The following is a 19,141-nucleotide window of genomic DNA, read 5'->3' on the forward strand; positions in this document are numbered from 1 at the left end:
TCCAGGCACCATCCTTTCAACAAGCAAACTCTCACACGGAGATGTTGTTATCTTTTCTGCATGCTCACGGATGAAAGGTGAATTTGGGGAAGAGTTCCTTGATACCAGCTACAAGGGTATTGTTCCTGGGAACCATAATAGATTCCTTATCAATGAAAATATTTCTGACAGAGGTCAAAAAGACAAAGACTCTTGTCTTGCCCTTCAGTCCTCTCCTCGGCCATCAGTGGCCCAATGTATGGAGGTAATTGGTGTGATGGTAGCTGCCATGGACATCACCCCATTTGCCCGGTTCCATCTCAGACCTCTGCAGTTATGCATGCTCAAACAATGGAACAGGGATTATACGGATCCGTCTCTGCATTTATACCTGGATCAGGCGACAAGAGATTCTCTTCTTTGGTGTTTATCTCAGGAACACCGCTCCCAGGGAACCTGCTTCCACAGACCTTCCTGGGTGATTGTGATTGTGACCACGGATGGCAGCCTGCTGGGATGGGGAGCAGTCTGGGGCTCGTTAAAGGCTCAGGGTCTATGGACTCGGGAGGAGTCCGGTCTCCCTATAAACATCCTTTAGCTTAGGGCTCAGTGCTCTTCTGTTCTGGCCTCAGTTAGCTTCAGCCAGGTTTATAAGGTTCTAGTCAGACAACATAACTTCAGTGGCTTACATGAACCATCAGGGAGGAACTCGGAGTTCCTTGGCCATGACAGAGGTAGCCAGAATTATTCAGTGGGGGAGAACCACAACTGCTGTCTGTCTGCAATCCACATTTTAGGAGTGGACAATTGGGAAGCGGATTTTCTGAGCAGACAGACCTTTCACCCGGGGGAGTGGGAACTCCATCCAGAGGTGTTTTCCAACTTGATTCTAAAATGGGGACAACCGGAGCTGGATCCCATGGCATCTTGACAGAATGCCAAGCTCCCGAGGTACGGGTTGAGGTCAAGTGATCATCAGGCTGTACTGAAAGATGCTCTGGGGGTTCCTTGGAATTTCAGTCTAGCATACCTGTTTCCTCCGTTCACTCTCCTTCCTCAGGTCATTGCTCGAATCAAACAGGAGAGGGGTCGGTGATCCTCATTGCACCGGCGTGGCCTCGCAGGATCTTCTTTTGGGGAAAGGTTCTTCAAGCAGTGGTGCCTTCCATTTAGGTTCCCTGTCTTGTCCTTCCCTTATCAACTGTGTCCTCTTGCTTGGGTATTGATTCCCAGTAGTAATTAGAGATTATCTGAGGACTCACTGTGTCATTAGAAAGAAAACAAAATTTATGATTACCTGATAAATTTATTTATTTCTTGAGTCCACGGCCCGCCCTGTTTTATTTGGAAAATTTTTGTGTTATAAACCTCAGGCACCTCTGCACCTTGTGTTACTTCCTTTCTCTCTTTTTCCTTCAGTTCAATGACTGGGGATGGAGGGAAGGGAGGTGATACTTAACAGCTTTGCTGTGGTGCTCTTTGCCTCCTCCTGCTGGTCAGGAGTGATATTCCCAGTAGTAATTAGAGATGATCTGTGGACTCACTGTGTCAAGAAATAAATACATTTATCAGCATAAATTTCGTTTTTATAAATGGTAGAGCTCTAGAATGAAAAAACCCCTGCAATCTTTAAACTATTCATAGTAAGCTACTACCTAAACTAGGAGCAAAGAGAATACAAAAGAAAGTACAAGAGTGGAGCTTTGTTAAGGAGAGGGGTGAGAGAAAAAATAGCTGAGCCCTAGATACACAACTGCTTATGTACTATGCACTCCAAGGCCTGCCATGAACCAAACTATATAATTGTCACCAATAAATGGTCAGACGTCAGCTCACCTCTGTCATCATTCCACAAATTTCAAATCTCTGCAAATAGACCTGCCTTATCTGTGGTAAGGAAAACATGGTCTTTCATGCCTCTCAAATATTTCATTATGTCCAAGGCTTGGGACCAGGACAGGACCACTAAAGTCCCTCAGCTACTTGCAAAGGCCAGTTTCGTTGCCATGAGTAGGTATATGCGTAGATATCTAGCCGGTAGGTGAATACCGCTCAAATGATGGTGGAACAATGCGACAGAAAGATAAGCACAAATGTAAGGGGCAAAAATTCAACATATTTGAGCTGATCTTAGGGCATGACCATCATATATGCACTACAGTACCAGTATTACTGCAATCCCTCCAGCATAGACCCGATCGATCCGAGAACATTCTGTGCAATACTTTATTAATAAGGTGTGAAAAGCACCTTTTTCTACCTTTGTATTAACATGAATAGCCTATGATATCTCAAACATATTCATAATTGACTCAAGAAAATCAGAAACTTACTGGACTTGAAAATCCCAGTAATGAAGGGTTTTGGTGTGATGACTACTGGAAAGTATGGTGTTTTCCTTTAAAAGGAGGAATGGTGATATTTTAGCAGTAAAGTCAAAAAACATTGACATATTTTTATACAAAAAGAGAAGCGATCTACCAGGAACGAACAACAGCTCAGTAGCTTGTTCTATGACAAGTCACCACCCAGGAGCAGCAGTATCACTAGATTTATTAAAGGGACGTTAACCCCAACATTTTTCTTTCTGATTTAGATAGAGCACGCAGTTTTAAATAATCTTCCTATTTACTTCTATTATCTAATTTGCTTCATTCTCTTAGTACCCTTTGTTGAAGAGACAGCAATGCACATGGATGAGCTGATAACAAGAAGCATGTATGTGCAGCTATCAATCAGCAGCTCCTGAGTCTACCTAGGTATTCTTTTCAACACAGGACATCAAGAAAACAAAACAAGTTAGGTAATAGAAGTAAATAGTTTTTTAAAATTGCATGCTCTGTTTGTATCATGAAGAAAAAAAATTGATTTTCATGTTCCTTTAAGCTGCATACACAGCTTTTCCGGCTATGTGGAGCAGGTTTGCATAAGCGAGCCTGCTGCCACATATTTAAGAAGCAAAAACGGCTTATTTTTTCCTCTCAGAAGTGGGGAGATCAATCACCCTGACACTTGCTCGTTTGGGGGTGGTTGACATACCCGGCTCTAGCGCAATTGGTTGCGAAGGAGCAGGGGGCACGATTGCACAAAAATCCTCTTGTGCAATGATACATTTTGAAGGTGTGAATTACAAACGGACAGGTTCACTACTAGCAGGGATGGTAAATTTACCCTTAAATAGCACATTTATTTTATGTTTTGAAAGTCAACCATGGTGATTATAAAGTTGGAATGTTAAGAACTTGGTGATCTTGTGTATACATAGGGCCCTAATTATCATCTTCACTGCGAGTGAACAACAGATGCTGTTCATGACCTCCAGTCAATTACTCAGGGGAAGGTGGAAAAGATTAAGTAGCAGCTGTCATACAAGCAAGTCGGCAACTCAAGGGCTACAAAGTAGCCTCCGCTGCTTAATAAATGGATCCCAAAGAAGATATGGTAGGCTCTCCTGAAAGATCAGGATAGTAGAGGGTCTGTGATATCAAATCAAATAATTGTTTCAATTGTGAGCCTTTCCATTCTGGTGTGCGCCTTTTCATCATTGATAGTTAACAAGCAAATGAGTGCCACAATGCAACAGTTACAGGGACATTAAACCCTAAATAAATTCTAGATAGAATTATGCATTCAAAGAAAAGATTAATCTGAGAATAACATGTAGATGTATAAAGTTTCATTAGCTGTTTAAATATCGACAAAATAAGTATAACGTTTTTGTGTCTATAAAGCAATGGGAGCTGCCATGTTGTAACTTAGGTTACCTTCTCTGATGTGGCCAATTAGAGACAGATATAAATAGGTCACTAGAGTGTGCAGCCAATGGCTGTGTGGAATATAACTGTTTTCTGCACTTCCATTTCTAACAGGAACTGAAAAGCTCACAATTTTCTAATAAAATTACAGGAAAAGGGAATAAAACAAATAATGAAAGTGTATTGCAGGTTTTTTTTTTATATTAACGATTTATAGTTTTATGTTACCATCTCAGTCTCGTCAGCTAATAGCACAACTCAGGATCTTAGGACCTTGGAGACCCTCAAAAATATTAAACTCTAAATTCCACATAAAATATTTAAAAATGTATATTAAAAATCTTTGTTTTATACTTTCATGATTTATTTTGCCTGCCTTTCCTGCAATGTAACCATAGAAATTGTGTTTTTTCCACTATACTCTCTCCCCCTCTGGTGGGTGGCCTAGAGGAACCCTAGCCCTACAACTAAATAATGATTGTTTGTTCTGTGCAGGAGCTGATTTACATCTGCTCCTAATTTAGGCTGACCATATTGCTGCTTTAAAAAGGGACACATATGAAAAATACATATGCCAGGGCTGTTTAAAGAAATGCTTTGAATAATGTTGTTATAAGAACCCTGACATATGTATTTTTCATATGTGTCCCTTTTTAAAGTGGCAATATGGTCAGCCTATCCTAATTGGACACTACAAAGGAGTGAAAATAAGCAATATTAAAGGGACATGAAACACAACATTTTTCTTTCATGATTTAGGTAGAACATACAATTTTTAGACAAGTTTCCAGTTTATTTCTATTATCACATTTGCTTCATTCTCTTGGTATCATTTGTTGAAGGAGCAGCAATGCACTACTAGTTTCTAACTGAACACATGAATGAGCCAATAACAATGGGTATTTATATGCAGCCACCAATCAGCAGCTAGAACCTAGGTTCTTTGCTGCCCCTGAGCTTACCTAGATTAACCTTTCAGCAACGGATAACAAGAAAAGGAAGCAAATTAAATAATAGAAGTAAATTAAAAAGTTGTTTAAAATTGTATGTTCTGTTTAAATAATAAATGTCTAACTATGACTTTACTGTCCCTTTAATATGAGGCTTTCAGTGTTATGTCTCTAAACTTCAAAACAATGCAAGTTTTAAATGCATTTTACACATGTACTGTATATTATATGCAGATTTTTTTTCCAATTAAGGGCTAGATTACAAGTGGTGCCCTATTAATCACATTAAGGGACTTGAAACCCCAACATTTTCTTTCATGATTTAGGTAGTAAAGTCATAATTAGATATTGATGATTTATATAGAGAATACAAATTTAAACAACTTTACAGTTTACTTCTATTATCAAATTTGTTTCATTGTCTTGGTATCATTTGTTGAAAGAGCTGCAATGCACTACTGGTTTCTAACTGAACACATCGGTGAGCCAATTACAATTAGTATATATATGCAGAGACCAATCAGTAGCTAGAAGCTATGTTCTTTGCTGCTCCTGAGCTTTCCTAAATAAACCATTCCGCAAAGAATAACACACGAAGGAAGCAAATTAAATAATAGGTGTAAATTAGAAAGTTGTTTAAATTTGTATTCTTTATCTGAATCATGAATATCTAATTATGACTTTACTGTCCCTACTCAGCTAAAAGTAAGCTTGTCGGGTAGTGCTCGTATTACAAGTTGAAATATAAAAGCCAATCTTTTAATATAGCGATCACGTTAACGTATTTCCACATAAAAGTCGAGTGCAAAAAGTGGAAAAAAAACACCCTACTCGTTCGTAAACCCATTTGTGTTTTCTCAAGTGCGCTAACCCAATATGAAAATATTAATATTTCACATTTTAATGTTCTTCACATAAAATGTATTCATAAATACATTTCTACATATATCTGATGGTATTTTGGTACAATATATATATATATAAATAACAATAATAGAGAGAGAAAAAATGGCACATAATAGTGACATTCAACAAAGACTGGGAATACAGCACTCTTTTATAAAGAACAGACATTGAACACTTGGAATTTAAGTGTACGAGTACTCTCTTCACTTCAACACTTGGTTAACCTGCTATTTTTTCCATCCACCCAATCTTTATTTAATATATATATATATATATATATATATATATATAGATAGATGATTATATATGGTATAGATATACAGATATATATATATATAGATGATTATATATGGTATAGATATACAGATATATATATATATATATATATATATATAGGAATATTTATTTACAAATACTTTGAACATATTCTGCTATGCGAAGAACATTGGAATGTAAAATATTTACAGTAAATACAAAGCAAAACAGTTTATTAAATATGAATATTGCTTAAATATGCTTTAACATGTTTTCATCTACTTGACTGCAAAGCGATCCAATGCACTTATATATCAGTAAATAGATAGATGCATACATATACATATTTAGACATGTATATGCATGTATCTTATTGTTAAAACCCTTTGCAATCCTTTTTTTCCTAACACCTGAGACCTCATACTTTCAACTTATAAAATGCGAAATTAAATTGTTGCGACGCACACAAACTGTTATTGCGACACTCATAATTGGCCCTAATTGTTTAATTGCTGATGTCATCATATATTTAAATATAACTTTAATGTCCCTCTAACAAACCCAGTTTGCTTTTTGTAGTAGACTGTAAGCAGCATAACCCAATCACACATATTCTGCTTGCTACACAACACTACTCCATATTATGTGTCTGTGTATTCATTTATAACTTATAAATAGTAAACAACACTTGTTACTTTAATAAATAACCATCCTTACTTGTATCTGCTTACATTCTATGGAAAGAATAAATGAAGAGGAGCTAAAGATGAAGCAGAAAGCGGAACTAGAATCCATAAGACAGAACCATCAAAAAGAAATGCAGGCAATTATGTCTGACTTCAGCAATGCCCAGTCTTTTCTTCAGGCAAAGATTGTGTCCCTAGAAACTGAGTAAGTAGCTTCATATTTCAAGTTAAAAATATTTTCAGACGCTCAACTATTTGCTGCCATATGATACAGTAATTATTCTGACAGTGTAAATATAAATGCACCTCTGCTTTTAATGATTTATTCTCTAATAGAAATACAATGTGTGTGTGTATATATATATATATATATATATATATAAATATGCAGTATATATATAATATAAGAAATAGAAGACAAATTGTAGCGCTTAGTGGTATATAAATATCCCTACAAATCAATAGTAGACTCAGAGAGGTCACGTGATGCTGCCTGATAACCTAACAGAACATCAATAGGGGTCTCCACCCCTAGAGGTGTGCTGTCAATGAATAGGAGACGAATCGTTGAAAAGAGTGGTTATAGGTGCAGAACAAGACCTGTCTCTAGTCTAAAATTGAATAACAATTAATACATATATATAGATGAAAATCCCCAAATGGAAATTTAATGGATTTGAGTTGGGAAAGTGCCACGCTAGTAGTGTATTTCTCACTAGTTATCCCTTATTCAGACTACAATGTTGTCAATGTACTATTTATAATTATATTAACAAATAATAATACAATTAACCTTCAATTAAAAGGATTTTCAGTGAACAACAATACAAATATCATAGGAATATAAGTACTTAAATGATGGAGTACACAGTAAAAAAATAGCCTTTAATAGTCCACAAAGTGAAATATGTATTAAAAAGATGTCTCAAAGTTCCCAAGTGAAGAAAACTTCAAGTGATAACAGAAGAATTTCCTACTTAAAAAAAACTACCTCAATCAGAATGAGGTAAGTGCCTTCTGTTATCACTGGAATTTTTTGGGCACACCAACTTACCAGAACTTTGGAATCAAGTTTTCTTCACTTGGGAACTTTGAGACATCTTTTTTATATATATTTCACTTTGGGACTATTGAAGGCTCTTTTTACTGTGTACTCCTCATTTAAGTACTGATATTCCTATGATATTTGTATTGTTGTTCACTGAAAATCCTTTTAATTGAATGTTAATTGTATTATTATTTGTTAATATTATTATAAATAGTACATTGACAACATTGTAGTCTGAATAAGGGATAACTAGTGAGAAATCCACTACTAGCGTGGCACTTTCCCACTCAAATCCATTAAATTTCCATTTGGGATTTTCATCTATATATATGTATTGTTATTCAATTTTAGACTAGATACAGGTCTTGTCCTGCGCCTATCAACTATATATATATATATATATATACAAATGTTCCATTAAAATAACACAAGCACTTGTCCTACAAATATATATATAAAAAAACATGAAAGTTGTTTTTAAAGTAAGCTCATTAAAATAAATGTGGCAAATCATTTCATAACATTTATTGAAATATTCTGAACCATTTCCTTTAATGTAGAAAAGATAAAAGATGCTACTTAATAATACACGCTGGTTTAAAGTCCTGCAAAAACATTATACTCATAACATATATTACAACCAGAGAGTGTATATATCAAATCAGCCATATTACCTTTTTCTGCATTTAGTTGAACATAAATATTTAATTGCTATAGTATTTTAGAAAATTGTACATAGGATTTCATTGATGCTAATTTGGTGGTTGGAGTCTGATTTATGTGGTTTTGTGTTATGTTTGTAATTGTTTTTCCATTCTGCTTTTGTATTATATAGTTTATCTGATGTATATAATTTATCCTTTGGTTCTGTGCTTGATTGTCCTCTTGAATGAATTATGAATGAATTAATGACAACGTGACAACATTTCAATATATCCTACATATAATTTCCCATTTTCAGATTAAAGGGACATTGTAGTGGAAAAAATGTATAGCTTGAGAATGTTATTTTTCAAATACACTCTGTGGAACTTTATTTAACTACTGAAAATGGGTTAAACACATAGGTAAATTACCACTCAGGAGCTTCAAGCTTTGTAACTCCTGGGCAGAACTCCGCCAGTGATTAGCCGTGCTGTGTAACAGCTGCTGCATGTTGGCTCACCAGCTGTTTCCTGCTCTGGGCCAGTATTACTATACGGCTGCCAATCGGGACTTTATGTGTATAGCTCTTTTACGGGGGCTAAACACTATTCTCCACTGAGAAAAGTTGAGAAATCACATGCGCTAACATTAACAGTATTAACAGTATGCATTTTTTTCACTGTAATGCCATATTTCACACACCTTCCTCTCTGTTACCCACTTTGTACAAGTGTGTCTACTACTGATTGTGTGCTAAAGGGCAGGGCACTCCTCTCATTTTTAGTTAAAGGGATATTAAACATTAAATACATGTCAGATGTTATGATGTATTCAAAGGAAGTATTAGCCTTTAGAATTATATATAGATGTTTTTTTACAGTTAGTTGTTTAAATATTAAAGATATGAGTGTAAATGTTTAGTTTCTATAAAGCACTTTAGTTTCTATAAAGCAGAGATGTAGACTCCAGACCATTGACTCAGACTCAAGTCGCTTCAATGTCTTGACTTAGACTCAACTCGCAATAAATGACGCATTGACTTGAAGCGACTTGTATATTTTTAGCAACTGACTTCCATCTCAGTGAGATGATCTCACTGCTTAGAAGACCGTAGTGCTATCGTCTGAAGCAGATTCACTAAAATATAATGGAGTGTTTCAGTAATCTCGATTTAAAGGGACACTGTACCCATATTTTTTCTTTCGTGATTCAGATTGAGCATGACATTTTAAGCATCTTTCTAATTTACTCCTTTTATCAATTTTTCTTCATTCTCTTGGTATCTTTATTTGAAATGCAAGAATGTAAGTTTAGATGCCGGCCCATTTTTGTTGAACAGCCTGGGTTGTCCTTGCTGATTGGTGGATAAATTAATTCACCAATAAAAAAAGTTGCTGTCCAGAGTACTGAACCCAAAACAAGCTTAGATGCCTTCTTTTTAAAATAAAGATAGCAAGAGAACGAAGAAAAATTGATAATAGGAGTAAGTTAGAAAGTTGCTTAAAATTGCATGCTCTTTCTGAATTACAAAAGAAAAATTTTGGGTACAGTGTCCCTTTAACTAACTCAACAGTTAAACTCATAAGAATAAGAACGCTGGTAAAATTGTATTCTCTATCTGAATAATGAAAGAACATTTTGGGGTTTCATCATGTCCCTTTAAAGTTAGCTCCCAGACTTGAGACTCGACTTGAGACTTGACTTGAAAGTATCTTGTAAGGACTTGAGACTTGAAGGTAGAGACTTGAGACTTGGAGTAAAATACTAGAATAAATCACTGCTATAAAGTAATGGACGTCAACCGTGTTTGACCTTAAGTTCTCTTCTGCTGAGGACAATTATGGCTAGATATAAATCAGGTAATAAAAGATACTCCGCAAACAAGACTGTGAAAACCCTGTTATTGGCTTTAACAACCCTGTATTCCACGCAGCCTTTTTTCACAGTCTATTACTTGCCTGTTTTATATTTAGATCCAAAAGCAAAATGGGTGTCTTAAAAATCCTTTTTATAAAGCAATGTTAAAAATAGTTCATATAAAAGATCTCCCAACTATGGCAGGTTGTGTCTATCTTATGCATTTCAGCATGTTTGCCTTAATCATGTTTTATATCTGTCCCTATGTCCTCAGCAGGAGAGATAGATAAGGGAAACTTAAATTCGAACATTGCTGCATCCATTACTGTTTGCGCTAGGGAGAGTGTTAAAGGGACAGTTTACCCAAAACTTGTCTTCCTCTTAAATTATTCCCAATGAGCCATTTTACCTTCTGGAGTGTGTTAAATTGTTTACAATTATCTCCTTTACCCTTATTTTGGCATTTAAATTAGCTGATTTTGCCCGTGGTATCCATACCTATACTGAAAGTTTCTATACCCAAGACCAAACTATAGATAAGCTTATGTAAACACAGCCAGCAGAAGCAATTACACTCCTAGTGGGGTGCAGAATAGTTAAGAAATAAAATTTTAATTTTCCATTGTTCTCTCTAAGTACTGAGCTTTGGTTTACAGACAAATATAACATAAGGAAGCATGTGTGTGTAAACAAAGTGATAACATAATGAGATCTGATATTACCTGCAAGGTCAAACCATTTTAATAGCACAAAAACAGCTAATTTATATACACAAATAAACCTGAAAATGCAATTTCAAATACATGTTATACTCTGCAGCTGGTATAGCAAGTCATTCAAAATACATTAATGGAGAAACAAATTTATAGTAACTATTAGTACTGAATAAAGGGAGGACACAGTAAATATGTGAAATAGATCACTTTTATTGACAACTTATTCTAAACAAAGCAATGATTATATATGAGGCAAGACTTAGCTTCGATTCTTAATGGCTCGTTAGTTGCTAAAGATGGCATACACTGGCAGGGAAGAAGATAACGGTCATCACAGACACATGAGGAACTCCATCTTATCTATTGATAAACACTTTGTAGAAGAGGTTCAGCCTAGCCTTATCTCAACAGGAACAGTTTAGGGTCAACACTGTGATGATACCCGAAAGCAAAACAGAACCAAACTATTAGTCTGCATCTATCTCTCCCAGCCTGGTGTCAGAGAGACAGTTTTTATTACAAGGCTGTGAACAATATATTAACAAGCAGTAATGTTGCTACTTTCCTGCCAATGGTTTAAAAACATTATGGGCTAGATTACGAGTGGGTCAGTAGTTGGCACTGCCGATCGTGCGTTAACTCCACTTGAAGTTTTGATTTTTGCGCGCATCGGGTAGCGCACATATTATAAGTTGAAAGTAAAAAGTTTTTGCCTGCACACTAACCTAGCGCACGCAAAAAGTCAAAGTTCGATTATTGCAACCGTATTTATGTATTCCCCCATAGCCTTCAATGGAGCGTGAAAAGTGAAAAACAAATACCATCTAACAAGTAATACTAACCCGGTCGCATTTTCTCAAGTTCACTAACCCGACATGAAATATTAATATTTCACATTCCAATGTTTTTCACATAGCAGAATATGTTCTATTTATTCTTAAATACATATTTCTATATACAGTTGTGCTCATAAGTTTACATACCCTGGCAGAATTTATGATTTCTTGGCCATTTTTCAGAGACTATGAATGATAACACAAAAAGTTTTCTTTCACTCATGGTTACTGTTTGGCTGAAGCTATTTATTATCAATCAACTGTGTTTACGCTTTTTAAATCATAATGCAACAGACACAACCCAAATGACCCTGATCAAAAGTTTACATACCCTGGTGATTTTGGCCTGATAACATGCATACAAGTTGACACAAAATGGTTTGAATGGCTTTTAAAGGTAACCATCCTCACCTGTGATCTGTTTGCTTGTAATTAGTGTGTGTGTATAAAAAGTAAATTAGTTTCTGGACTCCTGACAGACCCTTGCATCTTTCATCCAGTGATGCACTGACAATTCTGGATTCTGAGTCATGGAGAAAGCAAAAGAATTGTCAAAGGATCTGTGGGAAAAGGTAGTTGAACTGTATAAAACAGGAAAGGGATATAAAAAGATATCCAAGAAATTGAGAATGCAAATGATAACATCAATTTATAGCTTTATGTCAACATTCACTATGTATACCATGGAGCCTAATTGAAGGAATAGGATTCTAATCCATTACTAAATTAACTCCCATTTGGAGGGGGAAATACAAGTAGGGAAAGCAAACCTCCAAAGGGCAGATCATTAGTGAAACCAAAAGTTGATGATGTCACCATCTATATTATAACCATTAGGCTTTCTAGTCTTTAATTGGAAGATCCAAAAAGCTTCCCTATAGAATAGCCTGGTGGTCTTATCACCTCCTCTGATTGGCGCTTTCACGTGTTCTATAATCTGCCACTGGAAACTGTCAACACATTTATTGTGTACAGAACTGAAGTGCCTTGCTAGGTCAGAGCATTCAGTGCCATGCTCTATGTTTTTGAGGTGCTCCCTCACCCGGCTACGTGCCTCTCTGGTGGTGCATCCAACGTATTGCTTCACACACTCAGTGCACTCTACATTTTTCGTACAGCAGTTTGTGCAGCTTCTTAGGTCATAAACTTTCTGGGTAACCCTTGTTCGATTGTGAACTCTGTATCTCCTAGTATGTTAAGGTCTACCAGCACTGTATGTATATTAATGTTTTTATATGTGTATATATGACAGTAAATACATACAGTATATACACATATAAATACATTAATATATGTATATATGTACACATATATAAACATATTTATACATACAAATATATCTTTAGCAATGTCTTTGTATGTGTCTCAATGTTAAAGCCATTTGCCTGCCTTTTTTTCTAATACGCGAGATCTCCTATCTTTGAGCCCTTATAACTTTTTTGGGCAATATTTTTTTAAAATAATGTTTATTAGACAGTGTTAATATGAGTGCAAATGTACTTTGTAATGTATTTTTGAAGTGATTTGTGCAACTTTTTTGTTTTGGAAAACAGTTAACCACAGCTCTGAGATCGTGATTGTAGCGTAAATGGCGATTGCGCTAGTGTAATCGCCATTTCGCTCAACTTGTAATATCAGCGCAATGAAAAAGTCTTGCGAAAATACGATAACCGTTTGCGCCTCACTTGTAATCTAGCCCTAACTGTTTGATTAATTATTTGTGCATGGAATCATAAAACATTTCCATTCCCTTACACTTACTTTACAGAAACTCAGTGGAATTTTCAGTGGTAAATTACATGAAAAGAGGACAAAATAAATAATGAAAGAATATTGTAGAGTTTTATAACTACACATAATTAAGCATTTTATATTACAATCTTATACTGTTTAATATCCCTTGAAGCTTGTTAATTTAAATGTTGCAATGCATGTAATGTATCCCTCATGAATGTCATATACACCTCTACATTGCTGAGTAAAATGTTGGGACTTTTTAAATAATTGTTATTAATAATAATAATAACAGAAGGACATTATTTATTTTACCTACTTTTGTTATAAAAATTCTGCTAACCACACTAGAGAGTCTGGAAGTGAAAAACTATAACTTAAAGGGACATGAAACACAAATAATGTATTTCCTTATTCACATAGAGCATGTTATTTTAAACAGCTTTCCAATTTACTTCTATTATCAATTTTTGCTTTATTCTCTCGGAATCTTTTATTGAAAGTTCAGCAATGCACTACTGGGAACTAGCTATAGACATCGGTAAACCAATGACAAGATACATATATGTGCAGCCACCAATCAGCAGCTAGCTCCAAGCTTTTGAGCCTTCCTAGTTTTCCTTTTCATCAAACGATTCCAAGAGAATAAAGAAAAAATAGATAATAGATGTAATTTTGAAAGTTGTTTTAAATTGTACGTTCTATCTGAACCATGAAATACATTTTTTTGGGTTTCATGTCCCTTTAAATATGCTGCAAAATAATGCAAATTCCATGAAGCAGCTAAATAATACACAATCACAACTGTACTCATTTCCACCTAACTCTAAATGACACAATGACGAGAATGAACATACATAGCACAGCGTCTCTGCAAATTGGTCTCATTCACTTCTGCTGCAGTAAATCTTTAATGTGCAACACACAACACCAGTGCATAATGTAATAATTGCAGCATATTTACAGACTGAAAGAGATGGAGGATGAAAGGAGAAAACAGCATAAGCTAGAAGACGCACATCTTATAAATTGCTTGCAGGATAAGCTGACTGCCAAGGAACAAATTATAAAGCATCTTTTGGTAAGTGTACTGATTGTGGATACAGATTGCAGCTGGGGTCATATTTGTTATGAAAACATTGGTCTTCTTTTATGAAATAACATCAGTACAAGGTAGTTAAATGTTTACATATCACAATTATGTAGCATTTTCTGTGATGCCTCATTTTCTGGAAGCTCTCTATAGAACCTGCAAATAAGGTTGTGAATACACTTTTATAATACTTCTCATACCAGTGTAGATATGTTTCCACGAGAGGGTTTGTTTAGTTGGTGCTCTGACAAAATGCAGACGGACATTTGGCAGACGGACATTTGGCCGACAGACAGAAAGCTAAAGAATGTTCCGATTTCAGCCGAGGGCAGATACGTTCCAGAGTGCTCTGTTCTAATCAGAGCCTCGGGCGCCGCAACTGCCTCTGGGAACTTTACCATGGGTCCCAGACCGCACGTCTTGTAATTCTCTGTCTGGGAAATTATCTATCTATCAAATCTATCTATTTATCTATCAAATCTATCTATCTATTGTATCTATCAAATGTATCAAATGTATGTATTGCATCTATTGATCTATCTATCTAATCTATCTATCTATCAAATCTATCTACCTCGTGGCCGTACTGTTATCTGACAGCCACTTGTGTTTCGGCCAAATGTCCGTCGGCCAAATGTCCGTCGGCTAAAAGTCCGGCCACAGTTTAGTTATTGGGACATTGTAGTGTATTGTGTTCCCAATGATCCATTTTACCTGCTGGACTATATTAAAATGTTTATGAATAGCTCATTTACCTTTATTTTGGTAATTGAAAATGTTGTGCGTTTAAACCTCAACCTATTCTAAAAATATGTATACTGCAATATCGGCTATAGAAAAGATATATAAACAAAAGGCAGCAGCAGAAATTAACCTCCCAGTCGGATGGATCTGCTACTTGCCTGAACTTATTAAGGGCCAAATCACAAGTGGCAGGCAATTTAGCGATTTTGCTCGCATCCAAACACCGCTAAAAAAATAAACTTGTTTTTGTGCGAGCTAAAGCCAACTTGAGGACCTTGGATATTTTGCGACCACGTTAACTTCTTCTCCCCGTAGACTTCAATAAAGTGTGGAAACTGAAAAACCCTAACACTTATAGCTGTGTGTTTGTATGTTTATATGTGTATATACATATAATCGTATGCAAAAGTTTAGGCACCCCTGACAATTTCCATGATTTATAAATAATTGGGCGTTTGGATCAGCAATTTCATTTTGATCTATCAAATAACTGAAGGACACAGTAATATTTCAGTAGTGAAATAAGGTTTATTGGATTAACAGAAAATGTGCAATATCTATCCATGCGAAATTAGACAGGTGCATAAATTTGGGCACCCCAACAGAAATATCATTATTTAGTAGAGCCTCCTTTAGCAGAAATAATAGCCTCTAGATGCTTCCTATAGCCTGTAATGAGTGTCTGGATTCTGTATAAAGGTATTTTGGACCATTCCTCCTTGCAAACATCTCCAGTTCAGTTAGGTTTGATGGTTGCCGAGCATGGACAGCCTGCTTCAAATCACCCCACAGATTTTCAATGATATTCAGGACTGGAGACTTGGATGGCCATTCCAGAACATTGTACTTGTTCCTCTGCATAAATGTTGGAGTAGATTTTGAGCAGTGTTTTGGGTCGTTGTCTTGTTGAAATATCCAGCCCCGGCGTAACTTCAACTTTGTGACTGATTCCTCAACATTATTCCCAAGTATCTGCTGATATTGAGTGGAATCCATGCGACCCTCAACTTTAACAAGATTCCCAGTACCAGCGCTGGCCACACAGCCGCACAGCATGATGGAACATCCACCCAATTTTACTGTTGGTAGCAAGTGTTTGTCTTGGAACGCTGTGTTCTTTTGCCGCCATGCATAACGCCCCTTGTTATGACCAAATAACTCAATCTTTGTTTCATCAGTCCACAGCACCTTCTTCCAAAAGGAAGCTGGCTTGTCCAAATGTACGTTTGCATACCTCAAGCGACTCTGTTTGTGGCGTGTGTGCAGAAAAGGCTTCTTCCGCATCACTCTCCCATACAGCTACTCCTTATGCAAAGTGCGTTGAATTGTTAAACGATGCACAGTGACACCATCTGCAGCAAGATGATGTTGTAGGTCTTTGGATGTGGTATGTGGACTGTTTTTGACCGTTCCCACCATCCTTTGCCTCTCTGATATTTTACTTGGCCTACCACTTCTGGCCTTAACAAGAACTGTGCCTGTGGTCTTCCATTTCCTCACTATGTTCCTCACAGTGGACACTGACAGCTTAAATCTCTGCGATAGCTTTTTGTAGCCTTCCCCTAAACCATAATGTTGAACAATCTTTGTTTTCAGGTCATTTGAGAGTTGTTTTGAGGCCCCCATGTTGCCACTCTTCAGAGGAGAGTCAAAGAGAACAACAACTTGCAATTGGCCACCTTAAATACCTTTTCTTATGATTGGATGCACCTGTCTATGAAGTTCAAGGCTTAATGGGCTCACCAAACCAATTGTGTGTTCCAATTAATCAGTGCTAGCTAGTTACAGGTATTCAAATCAACAAAATGACAAGGGTGCCCAAATTTATGCACCTGTCTAATTTCGTTTGGATGCATATTGCCCATTTTCTGTTAATCCAATAAACCTCATTTCACTACTGAAATATTACTGTGTAGCTATTTGATAGATCAAAATAAATTGCTGATCCAAGCACCCAATTATTTATAAATGAAAATCATGGAAATTGTCAGGGGTGCCTACATTTTTACATACAACTGTAAATACACATGTATACACACATATACATATGTACAGTATATATATACATAATTAGACATGTATATGTATGTATATATGCATTATAGGCCTTTCTATTAAAATACCTTGTCATGTACCATATACCTTTTAACCCTTATAACTTTTTTTTGTAATATTTCTATGAATAATATGTATTATATAGTGTATGTATGAGTTTGTGCTCGTGTTGTAGCCTTTAACGCACCACTTTCCTACTGACTTGTTATACCAGCAGCATAGCATTAATTGTATAGGAAATTGCTCTCTTAGCTTTAATCCAGCAATGGAAAATTGTATGCATGTGTGTATGTTTATAGGAGAGAGATAAGGAGGCTTTTGTGCATATAAAGGGATAAGATAAGATAAAAAGTTAGCACGCAAGTGAAAACCTGACGCGCCCATAGAAGTAAATGGAAACTGCAAAAATAAAATAACTCCCATACTAGCAAGCTAGCCCGATCACGTTTATTCAAGTGCTCTAAACCCGACATAAATTATGAATATTACACATTCCAATGTTCTTCACATACAAGAATATTTTCTATCTATTCTTAAATAAATATTTCAATACTAGGCCTAACCATTTTTTGCAGTACAGCGGTTCCACCCCTTGCTCTCTCTCTATCCCCCCTCTCTTTTGCTCTCTCCCCCCTCTCTTTTGCTCACTCTCCCCTCTCTTCTGCTCTATCTATCCCCTTCTCTTCTGCTCTCTCTCCCCCTCTCTCTATTTTGCTCTCTCCCTCCTCTCTTTTGCTCTCTCTCTCCCCCTCTCTTTTCCTCCCTCTCTTTTGCTCTCTCCCCCTCTCTTTTGCTCTCTCCCCCTCTCTTTTGCTCTCTCCCCCTCTCTTTTGCTCTATCTCTCCCCTTCTCTTCTGCTCTCTCTCTCCCCCTCTCTCTATTTTGCTCTCTCCCCTCTCTTCTGCTCTCTCTCCCTCTCTCTCTATTTTGCTCTCCCCCTCTATTTTGCTCTCTCTCTCCCCCTCTCTTTTCCTCCCTCTCTATTGCTCTCTCCCCCTCTCTTTTGCTCTCTCCCCCTCTCTTTGCTCTATCTCTCCCCTTCTCTTCTGCTCTCTCTCTCTCCCCCTCTCTCTATTTTGCTCTCTCTCCCTCTCTTCTGCTCTCTCTCTCCCCCTCTCTCTATTTTGCTCTCTCCCCCTCTCTTTTGCTCTCTCTCCCCCCTCTCTTTTCCCTCCTCTCTTTTGCTTCCTCTCTACCTCTCTTTTGCTCTAGATAAAGCAAAAGAGAGGGAGAGAGAGAAAAAGAGAGGGAATAGATCCCCCTCTTTTGCTCTCTCTCCCCCTCTCTTTTGCTCTCTCTATCATCTCTTTTGCTCTCTCTATCCCCTCTCTTTTGCTCTCTCTATCCCCTCTCTTTTGCTCTCTCTCTCCTCTCTCTTTTGCTCTCTCTCTCCCTCTCTCTTTTGCTGTCTCTCTCCCCCTCTCTTTTGCTATGTCTCTCTCCCCTCTCTTTTGTTCTCTCTCTCCCCCACTCTTTCCCCTCCTCTCTCCCCCCTCTCTTTTGCGCTCTCTCCCCTCTCTTTTGCTCTCTCTCTCCCCCTCTCTTTTGCACGCCCTCTCTTCCCTTTTTTGCACTCCCCCCTCTCTCTCTCTCTCTCTCTCTTTCTTTCTTTCTCTCTCTCACTCACTCCCCCTCTCTTTTGCTCTCTCTCCCCTCTCTTTTTCTCTTTCTCCCCCTCTCTTTTGCACGCTCTCTCTTCCTTTTTTTGCACTCTCTCTCTTTCTCTCTCTCTCTTTCTCTCTCTCTCTTTCTCTCTCTCTCTCTCTCTCTCTCACTCCCCTTTCTCCCCCTCTATTTTGCGCTCTCTCCCCTCTCTTTTGCTCTCTCTCTCCCCCTCTCTTTTGCACACTCTCTCTTCCCTTTTTTGCACTCTCTCTTCTCT

At 37.0% G+C, this 19,141-nt stretch overlaps 1 protein-coding gene across 1 annotated transcript in view; it reads left to right on the plus strand.

Moving 5' to 3' along the window:
• The window catches only part of FAM184B (family with sequence similarity 184 member B), a 184,920-nt gene that overhangs the window by 112,959 nt on the left and 52,820 nt on the right, over nucleotides 1-19,141 (plus strand). The window contains exons 6-7 of the mRNA XM_053704104.1: nucleotides 6,590-6,736; nucleotides 14,334-14,448. Of these exons, the coding sequence (XP_053560079.1) occupies nucleotides 6,590-6,736; nucleotides 14,334-14,448 (262 nt within the window). The remainder of the gene's footprint in view (nucleotides 1-6,589; nucleotides 6,737-14,333; nucleotides 14,449-19,141) is intronic.

The sequence above is a fragment of the Bombina bombina genome, chromosome 2 (genome assembly GCF_027579735.1).
Source record: "Bombina bombina isolate aBomBom1 chromosome 2, aBomBom1.pri, whole genome shotgun sequence".
In the NCBI taxonomy this organism is placed as follows: domain Eukaryota; kingdom Metazoa; phylum Chordata; class Amphibia; order Anura; family Bombinatoridae; genus Bombina; species Bombina bombina.